General features: G+C 38.1%; 1 protein-coding gene across 1 annotated transcript in view; it reads left to right on the top strand.

Annotated features, from left to right (window-relative positions):
• The first annotated feature begins 704 nt into the window (after window positions 1-704).
• Window positions 705-18,078, top strand: part of sv2ba (synaptic vesicle glycoprotein 2Ba) — a 42,169-nt gene continuing 24,795 nt past the window's right edge. The window contains exons 1-3 of the mRNA XM_057849013.1: window positions 705-855; window positions 4,446-5,041; window positions 16,682-16,862. Of these exons, the coding sequence (XP_057704996.1) occupies window positions 4,561-5,041; window positions 16,682-16,862 (662 nt within the window). The 5' untranslated portion in view covers window positions 705-855; window positions 4,446-4,560. The remainder of the gene's footprint in view (window positions 856-4,445; window positions 5,042-16,681; window positions 16,863-18,078) is intronic.

The raw sequence follows: 18,078 nt of genomic DNA, 5'->3' as shown, positions 1-18,078 counted from the left end.
TATTACATTTTTATATGAAAGTATCAGTTTTGTACATGACCCCATCACATTTTTAAATAATGATCGTGGCTTTACATTATTATCACACTTTTAATGATAGTTGTCACATTTTTTATGTATCACTTTTTTACATGATACTATCACATTTTTGCATAATAATTATTATGTAATTACATGATAGTTATCATGTTTTTCATAATAATATCATGTAGAAACGTGACACTGTTTTTTTTGTTTTGTTTTGTTTTGTTTTTTGAGTGGCAGCAATGGGCTTCCGTAATCTTGTATGTCTTAATACGTTACTGGAGTTGCACATCCAATTTCGTTGTCGTTGTCTATTCTATTCTATGACGATCCTGGCCACCTGGCTACTTTTTTAATGGCAGAATTATTCTTTCTATTATTATTATTATAAAAATTATTCCATGTGATAACCTAAATGTCACACAAAATAAAATTTTGCATGGAGTAAGAAGTATGTCAAGTAGTTTTAGGGCCCCAACATTGGGTAAGACTACAGATTGCACAAACAGGAATCAGACGAGCCAGCCACTGGTTGCCCAGAGTCCTTTTAATAAAAGATCTCAGCAATTTGGGCTGGGTGTCACAGACAGGATCGTACCATTAGTCAACAAAAGGGAGGAGGTCCGGGCTCCTGCTGGGATGATCCCGGGTGAGGCAAACTGGGGTTGGGGGAGGTGGGCGGTTGTCGTATCGTGAGGTTGGATCCTAATCCCTCAGGCTTGACTGCATCACGGTCTCGGGATAAACTGACATGTCAGCTTTGGACGTTTGAAAATGCCTATTGGGGACCTTTTTTTGGACTCGGATGTGGTTTTATGGAAGGCCCGTCAGGTAAGAGAACTTTGTGATTAACTTTAATTTACCTGTAAAACAAAAAGGGTGATCATCATTCAATATTGTTATATTCTGGCATGATAAAATCTACAACCTGAGTGACAGGATATGGCCAAGCTAAGCCTTCTTGTTACTTCCCTAAGGACTAAAATCACTCATCCATCCTGTTGGATTCATCTGTTCATATCTTCATACTAAAAGTATGGACAATGTTGTATAATTTTTACTATTTTAGCTACATTTAGCTCCTTGAATGAGTGGAATGAGTTTGACAGGTGAGCGGACATCGCTGACGTTTGTCCTTTGACTCGTTAAGGTCAGCTGAGATTAGATCGCATTATTATTTCACCCACATATTAAATTACTTATAGAGGTGTAAAAGTCATATTTTCTACAGAGCAATAATGTCTATAAAGCTGACAAATTTAGAGACTTGTTCTTATGTATACGTACGTGAAAAAATAAATAATTTAAAAAAAGGAGTCATTGCTTTGTTTTAGCATGCATTTTAAGATAATGTAATTGTGACTGAGTTTTTCAACAGTAGAACTTTACTTATTCTGATTCAACAGTTAAAACAAGGATGACAGTCATAAAATTCACTGATAGGAGAATAATAAAAAAATCTTTTCCAGGTAGAAAATTGTTGCCAGCTTTGAGCTTTGAAGAATAATCAGTAAAAAAAAAATGTGGGAAATACATGAAATAGAACACTATTTTAAAAATCTTTTATCAAATCCTTGTATTACCAATACATCTAATTTTAAAATCTAAATATATATTTCTTATAATAATGCATACTTCTGAGAGACATTAAGAAAAATAACGTATGTACTTGTAAGTTGAAAGTATTTTGGTTTTAAGATTTCATTTTCCTAAACAGCATATTATTTTGTTTATCAATCCATAGATGTACAGTATATATTATTTTTTATTGTATTATACTCCTCGACACGTGTTACTTTCAAGTAATTGAAGGCCAATACTGTATATACGATATATAGTGAGAAAAATAAGTATTTGAACCCCCTGCGATTTGGCAAGTTCTCCCATTTAGAAATGATGGGAGGGTTTGAAATTTTCATGGTAGGTGATTATCCACTGTGAGAGACAATCTAAAAAATCCAGAAACCACATTGTATGATTTTATTAACCATTTATTTATATTATACTGCTTTAAATAAGTGTTTGAACACCTGTCTATTAGCTAGAATTGTGAGCCTCAAAGACTTGTTATTCGCCGTTAAAAACTCCACCTAAGGCATTTTTGCAAAAAACCCTATTTACCAAAAAAAAAAAAAAAAAAAAAAAGCCACATAGCAAAATTGATTTTGCCACATGGCAAAAAATATATATATGCCACATGGCAAAAAAAAATGGCAAATGGCAAAATCAATTTTGCCACAACGGGAAAAAAATGCAAAAATATGCCACATGGCAAAATCAATTCTGCCACATGGCAACCCAAATGCCACATGGCAAAATCAATTTTGCCACGTGGCAAAATCAATTTTGCCACATGGCAAAAAAAAAATGCCACATGGCAAAAAAATGCCACATGGCAAAATCAATTTTGTCACATGGCAAAAAAAATGGCAAATGGCAAAATCAATTTTGCCACAACGGGAAAAAAAATGCCAAATGGCAAAAATATGCCACACGGCAAAATCAATTCTGCCACATGGCAACCCAAATGCCACATGGCAAAATCAATTTTGCCACATGGCAAAAAAAAAATGCCACATGGCAAAAAAAAATGCCACATGGCAAAATCAATTTTGTCACATAGCAAAAAAATACCAAATGGCAAAATCAATTTTGCCACATGGCAAAAAAATGCCACATGGCAAAAAAAAAAAAAGCCACATGGCAAAAAAAATGCCACATGGCAAAATCAATTTTGTCACATGGCAAAAAAATGCCCAATGGCAAAATCAATTTTGCCACAAGGGGGAAAAATGCCACATGGCAAAATCGATTTTGCCCCAACTGGAAAAAAATGCCACATGGTAAAATCAATTCTGCCACATGGCAAAAAAAAATGCTACATGGCAAAATCCATTTTGCCACATTGCAATAAATGCCACATGGCAAAAAATGAATGTCAAATGGCAAATTCAATTTTGCCACATGGCAAAAAAATATGCCACATGGCAACATTAATTCTGCCACATGGCAAAATCTATTTTGCCACAACGAAAAAAAATGGCACATGGCAGAAAAAATGGCACATGGCAAAATCAATTCTGCCACATGGCAAAAAAATGCTACATGGCAAAATCCATTTTGCCACATTGCAACAAATGCCACATGGCAAAATCCACTTTGCCACACGGCAAAAAAATGCCACATGGCAAAATTAACTCTGCCATATGGCCAAAAAAATGGCATATGACAAAATCCATTTTGCCACATGGCAAAGAAAATGCCAAATGGCAAAATCAATTTTGCCACATTGCAAAAAATGCCACATGGCAAAACATAAATGCCACATGACAAAATCAATTTTGTCACATGGCAAAAAAAAATGCCAACTGGCAAAATCAATTTTGCCACAACGGCAAAAAAAATGCCACATGGCAAAACATAAATGCCACATGTCAAAATCAATTTTGCCACATGGCAAAAAAATGCCACACGGCAAAATCAATTCTGCCACATGGCAAAAAAATGCCACATGGCAAAATCAATTTTGCCACATGGCAAAAAAATGCCACATCGCAAAATCGATTTTGCCACATGGCAAAAAAAATGCTACATGGCAAAATCCATTTTGCCACATTGCAATAAATGCCACATGGCAAAAAATAAATGCCACATGGCAAATTCAATTTTGCCACAAGGCAAAAAAAAAAAAGATGCCACATGGCAACATTCATTCTTCCACATGGCAAAATCAATTTTGCCACAACGGGAAAAAATGCCACACGGCAAAAAAAAAAAAAAAAATGCCACATGGCAAAATCAATTCTGCCACATGGTAAAAAAAATGCTACATGGCAAAATCCATTTTGCCACATTGCAAAAATGCCACATGGCAAAACATAAATGCCACATGGCAAATCAATTTTGCCATATGGCAAAAAAAAAGCCACATGGCAAAATTCTGCCACAAAAAAATGGCATATGGCAAAATCCATTTTGCCACAACGGGAAAAAAATGCAACATGGCAAAACATCAATGCCACATGGCAAAATCAATTTTGCCACATTGCAATAAAATGCCACATGGCAAAAAATAAATGCCACATGGCAAAATCAATTTTGCCACATGGCACAATAAAAAAGCCACATGGCAAAATTAATTCCTCCAGATGGCAAAAAAATGCCACATGGCAAAATCCATTTTGGACAGGAATTTGCTTAGATATTAGTTTGCATGCTTAGACATAGCAGTATTGAATTTGAAATCTAATTCTGAAGTGTTTGGTGGATGCACATGTGAACATATTGGGGTTCCGTACCTTTAACAAGGTTAAAAACCACTGCTCTATAAATCTTTTTACATTCCTCTATTATTCAGTCACTACCTTACAGGATTCCAATAAAGTTCTAATCAAGATCACAACACTTTTGTTATGTTGCAGGTTGCACATGCGAAGGTCATAGTGCATCATCGCAGCCGCTGAGGCCCACCCGGACGTCTCGGAGCATCACAAACCAGCAAGCCCGCTAGATTAGCACCTAGAACTAGAAAAAACAATGAACGATCCCTATCAGAATAACGTCAACCAGCAGGGGATCGAAACGGGCGAGTACACCTACAGCCAAGATGGCGGTGGACAGGACGGATACCCCTACCAAACGGACTACCCGCCGCAGGAAGAGGACGCTGCCAGCGATGCAACAGAGGGCGCAGACGAGGACGAGCAGATGTACGAGGGCGAGTACCAGGGCGTGCCGCACCCGGACGAGATCAAGGAGGCCAGGCGGGCGGCACGCCTGGAGGCCAGGAGGAAGGCCAAGCTGGCCGCCCAACAAGAGGAAAACGATGAGGACAACCTGCCCGAGCAGTACGAGACCATCATGGAGGACTGCGGACACGGTCGTTTCCAGTGGATGCTCTTCGTCGTCTTGGGCCTGGCGCTTATGGCCGACGGCGTAGACGGCTTCGTGGTGGGCTTTGTGATGCCCAGCGCCGAGAAGGATATGTGCATATCCAACTCTGACAAGGGCTTGCTGGGTAAGTGGTAGAGAAAGAACTATCGACAGAGGTGGGTAGAGTAGCCAAAGATTTTACTCATTATCTTGTCTTTACAAGAAATCCCCTCACGCTGCTCACTTACAGTGGGGCAAATAAGTATTTAGTCAACCACCAATTGTGCAAGTTCTCCTACTTGAAAAGATTAGAGAGGCCCCTATTTGTCAACATGGGTTAACCTCAACCATGAGAGACAGAATGTGGAAAAAAAAAACAGAAAATCACATTGTTTGATTTTTAAAGAATTTATTTCCAAATTCGAGTGGAATATAAGTATTTGGTCACCTACAAACAAGATTTCTGGCTGTCAAAAAGGTCGAATTTCTTCTAACGAGGTCTAACGAGGCTGCACTCACCTGTATTAATGGCACCTGTTTTAACTCATTATCAGTATAAACGACACCTGTCCACAAGCTCAGTCAGTCACACTCCAAACTCCACTATGGCCAAGACCAAAGAGCTGTCGAAAGACACCAGAGACAAAATTGTAGACCTGCACCAGGCTGGGAAGACTGCAATAGGTAAAACGCTTGGTGTAAAGAAATCAACTGTGGGAGCAATTTTTAGAAAACGGAAGACATACAAGACCTCCATACAAGATGTCACCCCGTGGCGTCAAAATGATAACAAGAACGGTGAGCAAAAATCCCAGAACCACACGGGGCGACCTAGTGAATGACCTACAGAGAGCTCGGACCACAGTAACAAAGGCTACTATCAGTAACACAATGCGCCGCCAGGGACTCAAATCCTGCACTGCCAGACGTGTCCCCCTGCTGAAGAAATTACACGTCCAGGCCCGTCTGCGGTTCGCCAGAGAGCATTTGGATGATCCAGAAGAGGACTGGGAGAATGTGTTATGGTCAGATGAAACCTAAATAGAACTTTTCAGTAAAAACACAGGTTCTCGTGCTTGGAGGAGAAAGAATACTGAATTGCATCCGTAGAACACCATACCCACTGTGAAGCATGGGGGTGGAAACATCATGCTTTGGGGCTGTTTTTCTGCAAAGGGACCAGGACGACTGATCTCTGTAAAGGAAAGAATGAATGGGGCCATGTATCGAGAGATTTTGAGTGAAAATCAAGCATTTCAACGTCCTGGAGTGGCCTAGCCAGTCTCCAGATCTCAACCCCATAGAAAATCTGTGGAGGGAGTTGAAAGTCCGTGTTGCCCAACGATAGCCCCAAAACATCACTGCTCTAGAGGACATCTGCATGGAGGAATGGGCCAAAATACCAGCAACAGTGTGTGAAAAGCTTGTGAAGAGTTACAGAAAATGTTTGGCCTCCGTTATTGCCAACAAAGGTTACATAACAAAGTATTGAGATGAACTTTTGGTATTGACCAAATACTTATTTTCCACCATGATTTGCGAATAAATTCTTCAAAAATCAAACAATGTGATTTTCTAGGTTTTTTTTTCCCACATTCTGTCTCTCATGGTTGAGGTTTACCCATGTTGCCAATTACAGGCTTCTCTAATATTTTCAAGTGGGAGAACTTGCACAGTTAGTGATTGACTAAATACTTATTTGCCCCACTGTACACACACAAACAATGAGTCGCCACAGCACACTACCGCTAGTGTTTATGTTCGACGCCTTTCAAGGTAGGCGCTCCCAAGCTTCTCTGGCAAGATCAAAACTGTCAGAGCTGTCACTCACTGCTAACTTTAACAAGCAGCTGCTTAGTGAGCAAGAAAAGCAGCAGGAGGGAAAGGTGTACTGTACGTGATCGGATCGAGACATCTCTATAAAATACTGTATTTATTATTTAATTGAAAAAGAATCCGCGATGGACTGTGGGCACGAAGTTTGAAGCGCAAAGCAAGGGATCACTGTATGTGTATTCGTAGCGGATACATGGAACAATTAATCTGGTGCGCCAGATTAATCATTTGCAGCAGGCCAATAAAAACTGGGGAGGGGGCTGCAGTTGGCTCGTGGGCTGTAGTTTGCACACCACCGGTCTAGATTTTCAGTTAGAACCAAAGCCCTTCAATGGAAATCTGAGAAGTAGCTCGATCTAGTTTGGTAGGTCGCCAATGGAATGATCTCTTGCTGATATGAAATCATTTGCACTGACGATAAATGCCTATCCAATCCTTGTTGTTTTGAGGTTGGTGGAATGGTTTTATGTTCTTATAGTTGGTTGTTTGAATGATTGTTTTGGGGCTGGTTGATTGATTTGTGGTTAGCTATTTTCCTTGTTTGATAAATTAGTTGGATTATACCAACGAGTAATTTTCACAAATTTTACAGACAGGTGGCCCATTCAGGCAAAGGTGCGAAAAAGATGTTTTGCTTTGATAGTTTTCAGTTGAAATTATTGATATTGAAACTAAATTGGATCTGAGACCGACTAGATCTCGCAATGGAGCTGTGTGAAATCTTGTCCTTAATTTCTAAATTAACACGTATTAGAACAAAGTTTATTAGAAAGTAATTGAGAGACCAACCACCCGTCATGATTCGTTAATCCAACAAACTAAAATACAAAGTTCAAACAAAAGACCAGGGGATCAAATATTAGAACTTGAGCACGAGGGCTATGAGCAGAGGTGGGTAGAGTAGCCAAAATCTTACTGAAGTAAGTGTAATAATTACTTCAAAATAGTATTAAAAGTAAAAGTAGTCATCCAAAAAATGTACTCAAGTACAAGTAATAAAAGTATCCAGTGAAAAGAGTACCGTATTTTTCGTACTATAAGTCACAGTTTTTTTTCATAGTTTGGCTGGGGCTGCGACTTATACTCCAGAGCGACTTACAGTGGGGCAAATAAGTATTTAGTCAACCACTAATTGTGCAAGTTCTCCCACTTGAAAATATTAGAGAAGCCTGTAATTGTCAACATGGGTAAACCTCATCCATGAAAGGCAGAATGTGAAAAAAAAAAACAGAAAATCACATTCTTTGATTTTCAAAGAATTTATTTGCAAATCATGGTGGAAAATAAGTATTGGATCAATACCAAAAGTTCATCTCAATTCTTTGCTATGTACCCTTTGTTGGCAATAACGGAGACAAAAGTTTTCTGTAACTCTTCACAAGCTTTTCATACACTATTGCTGGTATTTTTGCCCATTCCTCCATGCAGATCTCCTCTAGAGCAGTGATGTTTTGGGGCTGTCGTTGGGCAACATGGACTTTCAACTCCCTCCACAGATTTTCTATGGGGTTGACTGACTGGGGTTGTGGACAGGTGTCTTTTATACTGATAATGAGTTAAAACAGGTGCCATTAATACAGGTGAGTGCAGCCTCGTTAGACCTTTTTGACAGCCAGAAATCTTGCTTGTTTGTAGGTGACCAAACAGTTATTTTCCACTCTAATTTGGAAATAAATTCTTTAAAAATCTTGAAAATATTCTGTTTTTTTCCCCCACATTCTGTCTCTCATGGTTAAGGTTTACCCATGTTGACAATTACAGGCTGAACTTGCACAATTGGTGGTTGACTAAATACTTGCCCCACTGTATGTGTGAAGTTATTAACAAATTATTGTATCATTTCACATGTTATTTTGGTGTTTTGGAGTGACACTGATGGTTTGGTAAACATGTTAGCATGTTCTTTGTGCTATGGTTATCTGAATAACTCTTAATAGCTACGTTACGTTACTATAAAGGCCACATTCGCATTTCGTTGTTCATGCATCATGTAACATTATCCTACTGTACACTTATTCAGCAAGTTGTTCTCTATTGTATTTTTATTGTAAATTGCAATTGAAGATGACATATCTGTTCTACAGTATGTGTTGGATTTTATCAAGTAAATTTCCCCCCAAAATGCGACTTATACTCAGGTGCGACTTATATATGTTTTTTTTTTTTTTTCGCTTCGTTGGGCATTTTATGGCTGGTGCGACTTTTCCTCAGGTGCGACTTATAGTCCGAAAAATACGGCTTGCAATGATTCCTTTTTTTTTTTTTTTTTTTTTTTTTTAAACAATGGTTTTTTTTTTGTTTTTTTTTGTTTTTATCTTAGCACAGTTATCTATATGAAGTGTTGTTATTATTATACTTTGCTATACCCTATTACATAACCACACTAAGACAAAGAAATTTTAAAAAATAAATAAAAAATTTAATTCTAGCAAGAAAAAAAAAATCTACAGAAATGAAGCATTATTTGTCCAAAGAGGATATTTCCGGTTTTCCGTGGTCAGTCGGTGCAAAATAAAAACTGGGAAGGAGATTAAAATCTACACTTTCCAGTCATGTTGACAACAGCGGTCCATGTCAAATACTAATTTTTTACAGTGTTTTAAAGACACCACGTGATTGAACAGGCCGGTGTGATCATAGAACGGCAAGCTTGAGTCTGATTGGCATAATGGAGTCAAGTAAATATTGATGCGACGTCTCAATGGTGAAACTGGTAGAGCCAATGTTGGAGTTTCTGGCAAGAAAAATGGTCAAATCTAATATGCAGAATAAAGAAAAAAAAAATTAATGACTACTGTACCCCAGGGGTAAGAGTAGCATTTCTTCTTCACTAATCTATTCTAGGTAAATCAAAATGTAATGCATTACCACCTCTGGCTATGAGACAGGAATGGACAATGAAGCAACAAGAACAAACCGCATGGGGATCTTATATACAGACGAGGGGTAACAAGACAATGAGACACAGATGGGTGATACAAGAGGCAGCAGATTGGTCAACACACAAGGAGCAGGCCACAGCAGGTGAAATCAATGGGTAATCACATGGACAAGACACATAGAACTCAACCCATAACACCAAGTTCATTTTTAATATTCAAAAATTCTCTTCCATGATCTGTTTGGCATTTCCACTCTAACCCTATGGAACCTATCCTCTGCTATTTGCAGAAAGTCCCATAGTGTTTCACTTTTGGGGGAGTACTTTGTGTTGATAGTACCGAAAAGGGGCTTGGAATCAGTATGCATCACGAGTCCAAATCACAGGGAAATAGCGTCTGTTCCTCTGCCTGCAAGAGCAAATGAAAGCCTCTCACCTTGTTCTTGCAGCCTGTTGCACAGCTAGAGTGTCATCATTTCATCTTAACAACAGGCTCCAGGGATGCTGTAGTGTGGGAGATGGATGAGGAAGCAGGTGGTGATTGCATCTCACTCGTGTGTGCGTGCTTACATGCGCGCGTGTGTTCCCGGGCTAATACGGAACATGTTGCTGCAGTGGTGGAGGCCGGTGCTGCGCTGTGCTGTCAGACACGCTCGCAGCCTCTGACGCGTCTGTGGGTAAAGCGGGAGGAAGGCCCCAGTGCAAATGAGATGGCGTCGTCTTGTTTGTGCAGAGCCAGCCGGAGGGGAGCGGCGCGCCGTCGGCGCTGAGAATATGAAGCAGATCTGCAGAATCATCCACTTTGATTCACACTCATGTTCCTCCAACAGGGCCGCAGATGGGATTCAAAATAACATTTTTTTTTGCTACCGTCCTCCTAATGGACCACATGATCAGTTTTTCATTGGACTGGACTTTTTCTTTGCTCTTCAACAGGATGATTGGAAAGATGGTCCAAATTCATATTGTGTCAAAGCACAAAAGCAAGAGAATGAAGTTTAAGCTTTGGTATATTTGTTGTTAGTCTATTGGTGTGGATTGGCTGGTTAGTCGGTTTATTGGTCGGTCCATCCATCTATTGATCAGATTGAGTGGTCACCTAATTAGTACAACTAGTATCAAAAGTGAGTGAGTGAGTGAGTGAGTGAGTGAGTGAGTGAGTGAGTGAGTGAGTGAGTGAGTGAGTGAGTGAGTGAGTGAGTGAGTGAGTGAGTGAGTGAGTGAGTGAGTGAGTGAGTGAGTGAGTGAGTGAGTGAGTTAGTTAGTTGTTTTGAGGCTGGATGGAGTTGAATTAATTGGTAAGTCAGACAGTCACTAAGCCCGATTTCTTAGTTAATTAAACCCAAAGTCGAATATTAGTTAGTTAGTTAGTTAGTTAGTTAGTTAGTTAGTTAGTTAGTTAGTTAGTTAGTTAGTTAGTTAGTTAGTTAGTTAGTTAGTTAGTTGTTTTGCAGCTGGATGGAGTTAAATTATTTCATAAGTCTGACAGTCACTCAGTTGGTCTCCTAATTAATTAACCAATAGTCAAATATTAGTTAGTTTGTTGCTTGTGGCTGGATGGGTGGTAAATTTATTAGTAAGTCAGAGAGTTACTTAGTCTCTTAGTTCATTTATCCAATGGTTGAATGTTAGTTGGTTTGTCAGTCTGTCACTTGGGTGGTTCGTTAGTCAATCTGGTGGTAGAATTAATAGGTTAGTTGGGGGGTGTTTTGGTCCATTCATGGGTATGTCTGATTGGGTGGAAGGTACAATGTAGGTAAATAATGAGATATTGGTTGTATAGAATCCAAATGGCCTGATCACATAAATACAGTATTTATTCTTTGAAAACTAACGCAACGGAAAAAGTGTGTGTAATATTCATACTGAATTGCTGCTCTGCATTCAATATTAAACAATCGACTGCAGCATCAGTCATTCATGGGCAGTTCCTTCTTTATCAAATTCCTCCGCTTAGAACATGCATGAGCTGGACCAGGTTGCACCGAAGGAGGAGGAAGCGTGTAGAGCGCCAGCCCATAAATCCACGGGGAAGGTGCACACGACGACTCCACGTGCCGTTAAGCCGTCTATGGGCAGGCTGTATTTAAGGCCTTGTAGTAAAACAGCAGGTTGGAAGGCACGGATGACTAGGGGGTCTATTAAATCCCACCAAGAAATAAAGAGGAACTTCATAATGGTTTCTATCTAATGGGCAGCGCGGCGGGTCGTTGTTCGAAGCTGTAGAAAAATGACTCAACTGGACCTGAACACCTGCTGACCGAGGCGGCACCATTAACAAATCCTTAATGGTGGCGGGAAAACATTTGCCAGCAGCCGACTTCAATGTTTTACGATGCTGACCTTTATTTCTTATTTCTGCTGCATGAATATTCAACCGTCTTGATCGTTGGAGTCAACATGGAGTCAGTCTGTAAAAACATACATTAGGAAATCAAATTGAGGACTTTTATGCTATCATAAAAGGGGGAAGGGTGCCTCCCAGTGGTCATCTGTTTAGCTTCTATTGCTGGACAATGAAAACATTTCGAACGGAGGGATATACAATAGTGCGTATATAAATTAATATATGTATGTATATTATGTATATTATGTATTTATATATGTTTAATTACGTGTATATATTTAAATGTATGTATATATGTATGTACATATGTGCATACAATATATACAAACATGACCTGTATGTACTCTATATGTACATATATAGTGAGGAAAATAAGTATTTGAACACACTGCTGTTTTGCAAGTTCTCCCACTTCGAAATGATGGGCGGGTTTGAAATTTTCATTGTAGAGGCTTTTCTACTGTGAAAGACCATCTAAAAAAATCCAGAAATTACGGTATATGATGTTTTAACAATTTATTTATATTATACTGCTGCAAATAAGTATTCGAACGCCTGCCTATTAGCTAGAAGTTAAAAAGTTTGCCTCCACTCCACTTATTCTCCTAAATAAGTGGAGTGGAGGTGGAATTTTTTAGTCTGACTTTTTGACCTGTTTGAGGCAGTTAGTTGCATATAAACACCTGTCCACCCCATACACACCAAAGAGCTGTCCAAAGAACACCAGAGACAGATTTAAAGATCTCTACAAGGCTGGAAAGAGTTTAAAGGGAAGTTTCCAAGCAGCTTGGTGAGATAAGATCCACTGTTAGAGCAATTATTAGAAAATGGAAGAAGCTAAACATGACTGTCAATCTCCCTCAGACTGGGGCTCAATGCAAGATCTACCTCGTAGGGTCTTAATGAGCCTAAGAATGGTGAGGAATCAGCCAAGAACTATACAGGGGGTGCTGGGCAATGACCTGAAAGGAGCTGAGACCACCATTTCGAAGGTTACTGTTGGTAATACACTGAGACGACATGGTTTAAAATCATGCACGGCACAGAAGGTTCCCCTCCTTAAACCAGCACATGTCAAGGCCCGTTTTAAGTTTGTCAATGACTATTTGGATGATCTAGAGGAGTAATCGGAGAAAGTCATGTGGTCATAAGAGATCAAAATGCAACTTTTTGGTCTTTAATTCCATTCATAGTGTTTAGAGGAAGAAAAATGATGAGTACCATCTGAAGAACACCATCCCTACTATGAAGCATGGGGGTGGTAGCATCATGCTTTGGAGGAGGGGGCTCTGCACGTGATTGCACTGTATTAAGGATAGGACGACCAGGGCCATGTATTGGGGAATAACCTCCTTCCCTCGGTTAGAGCATTGAAAATGGGTCGTGACTGGGCCTTTTAACATGACAATGGCCCGGAGCAGACAGCAAGAATAACCAAGGAGTAATATATATATATATGTGTGTGTATATATATATATATATTTTTTTTTTTCTTCCCATATATTTCCCCTTTCAAACGTTTTATTTTATTTTATTTTTTTCTTTGTTTGGATTGATTATTTATCATCTAAAATATTGGGGGGAAATGCGACAGTAACAAAAACAAAAAAATTAAGCGATAGTTATGAGGTAGATATACGTAACTTATTTACAGACACCATTTTTTTCATTGTGACGTAGTTTGTTTAAAAGTTTAAAATATGCGAGTGAATAATTTTTAATACGTTTTTTAAAAATTTTTTAAAACTAAATATTAGACAACAATTAATGATTCTAAGCAAAAAAACAACAGCGATTTCGAATAATACATATAATAACAGCCTCTTTTTATGGCTGGGTTGAAACAAAAGCGGTTGCGCAGTCTATGTAAACGTGGGTCTCCAGGGTAAAACGGACAAATTAAAAACAGTGAAATATATGAAATCCATTAAACTGCTATGGCCGCATATAGACATAATGTTTCAAACAAACACAACAGTTCTTTTGGCTTAAAATACAGCAATTTATTTTCTAGAGGGTTGCAAGAGCAGAAACTGCTTTTTCAACCTTCTATGTTTTTTTCCGCCATATTTATATATGTATGTATGTACAGTGGTACCTCTACTTACGAACATCTCTACATAGAGAATTTTCAGGTTAAGACACGCCTCAACGGGAAATTAATACCTCCTGTTAGGAATAAAATTTCAGGATACTGAAGTCAGTATGCATCTCGCCTAATGCAATCATGTCCATAAATGGACTTGTTTTTCACAGAAAACCGCTGACAGTTTTGCCTCAGATAATCATGGACTTTTAACTGTCAACCAGCAAGGCTCATGACCTAGTTTGCAAGATGAGTTACTCACCAAACAGACACACCTCCTTATCTGTACAACATATAAGCAACTCCGAGCTCTCTGTTCAGTGTGCATTCCTCTACACAGCTTTTGTTCTGTCATTGAATGCACCCAGAAATTTCTGAAATTAAAACTGCTCAGTGATGATCTCTTGCCTCCAGTCTTTTATCTAGCAATCCAGTCTAGCCGTCTCACCTGAATTGCAAATGAACGAGGACCTGAAAGACTGCCTCCAACAATACGAAAGGCAAAAATACAGTATGGCTGGTACTTGCAGCTCCCAGAGTTTACTGAATGTAACATACAGTACATATGCATGTATGTACATTGGTACCTCTACTTATGAATGTCTCTACGTAGAGAAATTTCAGGTTAAGACACACCTCAACGGGAAAATACTGCCTCCTGTTACGAATGAAATTTCAGGATGCGAAAGGCAAAAATACAGTATGGCTGGTACTTGCAGCTCCCAGTTTACTGAACGTAACATATTTATAGCTGCTCTGCCACTGGCTATTGCCTGACATTCCTGGCATCCAATTGGCTAAGCGCGACCTCTATTTCATGTACATGTGGCGGAAAACACAGACAAGACTGAAAAAGCAGTTCCTGCTCTTGCACCCCTCTTTAAAATAAACTGGAGTATTCTAAGCCAAAACAACTGTTGCGTTTGATAGAACAATATGTCTATATGCTGCCTTAGCAGATTCATGGCGCATTAAGCCCCCGAACTATTTTTAATTTGTCAGTTTTACCCTGAAAACCCCCGTTTACAGGCATCGCGCAACCGGTTTTGTTTCAACCCAGCCATAAAAAGAAGGTAAGTAATTATATTTATTATTCAAAATGTCTATCAATTTTAGCTTAGAATCATTAATTGATGGCTAATATTTAGTTTTAAAAAAGAAAACGACTTTAAAAAATTATTCACTTGCATATTTTAAACTTTTAAACAAATTACGTCACAATGAAAAATTTGGTGTCTGTAAAAAACTCACGGATATCTACCTCAAAACTATCGCTTCATTGTATTTTTTTGTTTTGTTTTGTTACTGTCACATTTTCCCCGCATGTTAGATGATAAATAATCGATCCAAACAAAGAAAAATAGAAAAATCACGTTTAAAAGGGTAACTATATGAAAAAGAAAATCTCAACCACTACATGTTGTCAGCGATTTCTGCATCGCAACCCTTGGTATATCACCATGTTTTACCCATAAAATAAAAAATAAAAAAATCTGGCTGTGGCCATTCACAGCTGTGTCTTCACACTCGGTGATACATGCTACATGGAGTTTTTGGATCGAAACAAGGTAGGTACGCAATAATATCTCGTTAAAATCGTGGCGTCTTTAATTCTGCTCTCGCGTGCTCTCGCGTCCAGTTAGGGTTTCTCTGTTTAAAATTTTCTTTTTTTTTTTTTTCTTTTCAAAAATGCTCTCCTGTTCAAAATTTTTCTTCCCCCAGAAAACGGAGATTTTAAACTTTCCAATGATGTATCTCACATGCATATCGGACAATTTTGAAATTTGGCCAAATTGGGGGTCTCAGAGCGGAACTCTGGGTCACCTGAATGTTTTCCGCCCTGTGTGTATCCCAGCGTCCTCTTCATCTGCCCCTTGTGTTCCGACAGCTTTACACGAGTGTATTAATGTTTAGTCTTTATTTTTTTACGTTATGCACAACTCTGATTTTAGTATGCATATTGTGCAATAACTGTAACATGTATTTGTTACATGTTTTGATGCATTTTTATGCATTATAAAAGATCTATGTCTAAATTTTTGGGGCTTGGAACGGATTCGGGCATTTACATGGAAAATGTGTCTCGACATACAGAATTTTCAAGTTACGAAAGTACTTCAAGAACTAATTAATTTTGTAAGTAGAGGTACAACTGTTTACGGATGTAGTAACATTGAATGGGACGATTGAATAGAACCGAAAACAATAACATTAAATAGCAACATAAAATTTAAAAGCTTATGCATTAATAAAATGAGGAAAGTAAATTTTAATTGTTTGTTTTTCCTTTTGTTTTAGCTTTCCTCAACCTTTTCAATGCTTTTTTTTTTTTTGCCTGTCCCAATATATGCAAGGGTGGGGGGATCAAATAAAGTTATTGGTTTGAACATTTAATATGTTGCCTTTGTAGTGTGTTTAATTGAACATAGGTTGAAATGGATTTGTGAATTATTGTATTCCGTTTAATTTAATTGGAGGCAGTGCAGCAGTCTTGTGGCTTTCTTTTACAGGGTTTGAAAATTGTTGCTGTATTTTGCTTGATAAGGTAGCAAAAAGTATTAGACACTCAATTAAAATGACGTCTTATGTATTTGTACATATAATGTAATTTAAAGTGCTCTGCCTGTGTCCTTAGGTTTGCTGGTTTACGTGGCCATGATGGTGGGCGCACTGGTGTGGGGCGGTCTGTGCGACAAGATGGGGCGCAGGAAGTGTCTGATCTATGTGCTTTCTATCGACCTGATCTTCTCCTTCCTTTCGTGCTTCGCCCAGAGCTACGGTTTCTTCCTCTTCTTCAGGTTCTGCTCCGGCTTCGGGTGAGATGCATTTTCATTTGAACTCATAATTATGCAAAATGTCATTACCGCTGACCTTTACCGTGAATAATATACATTTGCACCATTATTTATATTAATGTTAGCGTTTGCATTCTATAGGAATAAATGGCCTCTTTTGGATTATTGACTAGTAACCTTTATCAGGATGTATTGGGGAGCGCTTAAAAAATGTTTACAGTCAGGTACATAAATTAGGGCTGTCAAACGATTACAATTTTTAATCGAGTTAATCACAGCTTAAAAATTAATTAATCATAATTAATCGTAATTCAAACCATCTCTAAAATATGCCATATTTTTTCGTAAATTATTGTTGGAACTGAAAGATAAGACCTAAGACGGATATATACATTCAACATACTGTACATACGTACTGTATTTGTTTATTATAACAATAAATCCACAAGATGGCATTAACATTATTAACATCCTTTCTGTTAAAGGGATCCACAAGAAAGACTTGTAGTTCTTAAACGATAAATGTTAGTACAAGTTATACTAATTTTTAGAGGTGTGCATCGGCACTGCCCTCATGATTCGATTATGATTCGGAAGTCCACGATTCGATTCGGTTCGATTCGGCAATGCATGGCGATGCCTTAAAGCCTGGGATGCATTAAAATTCTAAAGCAAAGCATATTTTTCGTGAATCATGAGGCAACACAAGCGGTCAGACATTAAACAACTGTTTTATTGGCTCTTGTGTCACTCCATATATATATATATATATATATATATATATATATATATATATATATATATATATATATATATATATATATATATATATATATATATATATATATATATATATATAAAATAAAAATTTAAAAAAAAAACAGATCACAGCATTTAATTGGTGCTTTGAATGAGACCAGGGCTTTCTCTTTTTTTTTTTTACACACAGTAGCAGCCTTTCACACAGTGCAACATCTGAACTCCTGTGCAAAATCAGTAATAACAGTCACTGTATTTTAGTCACAACGACCCATCAATAAAAATATTCAAGTAAATATTAAAGAAAACAACAAAGAAAATATTGTAGCGCAGCAGCATCTTTATTGCAATATCAATCCAGGGATCAGTTCAATTGCAAACAAAACATCAACTAAATTGCAATGTAGAACAAAAGTCAAATGTAGGCCTAGCCCACTATATATGTGCAATCGACTTAGAAATGCAATCAGTAACTACC

Source organism: Corythoichthys intestinalis, chromosome 1 (genome assembly GCF_030265065.1).
Source record: "Corythoichthys intestinalis isolate RoL2023-P3 chromosome 1, ASM3026506v1, whole genome shotgun sequence".
Taxonomy (NCBI): domain Eukaryota; kingdom Metazoa; phylum Chordata; class Actinopteri; order Syngnathiformes; family Syngnathidae; genus Corythoichthys; species Corythoichthys intestinalis.
The sequence above is the reverse complement of the archived record's forward strand: the minus strand, read 5'-3'. Positions and strand labels throughout refer to the sequence as shown.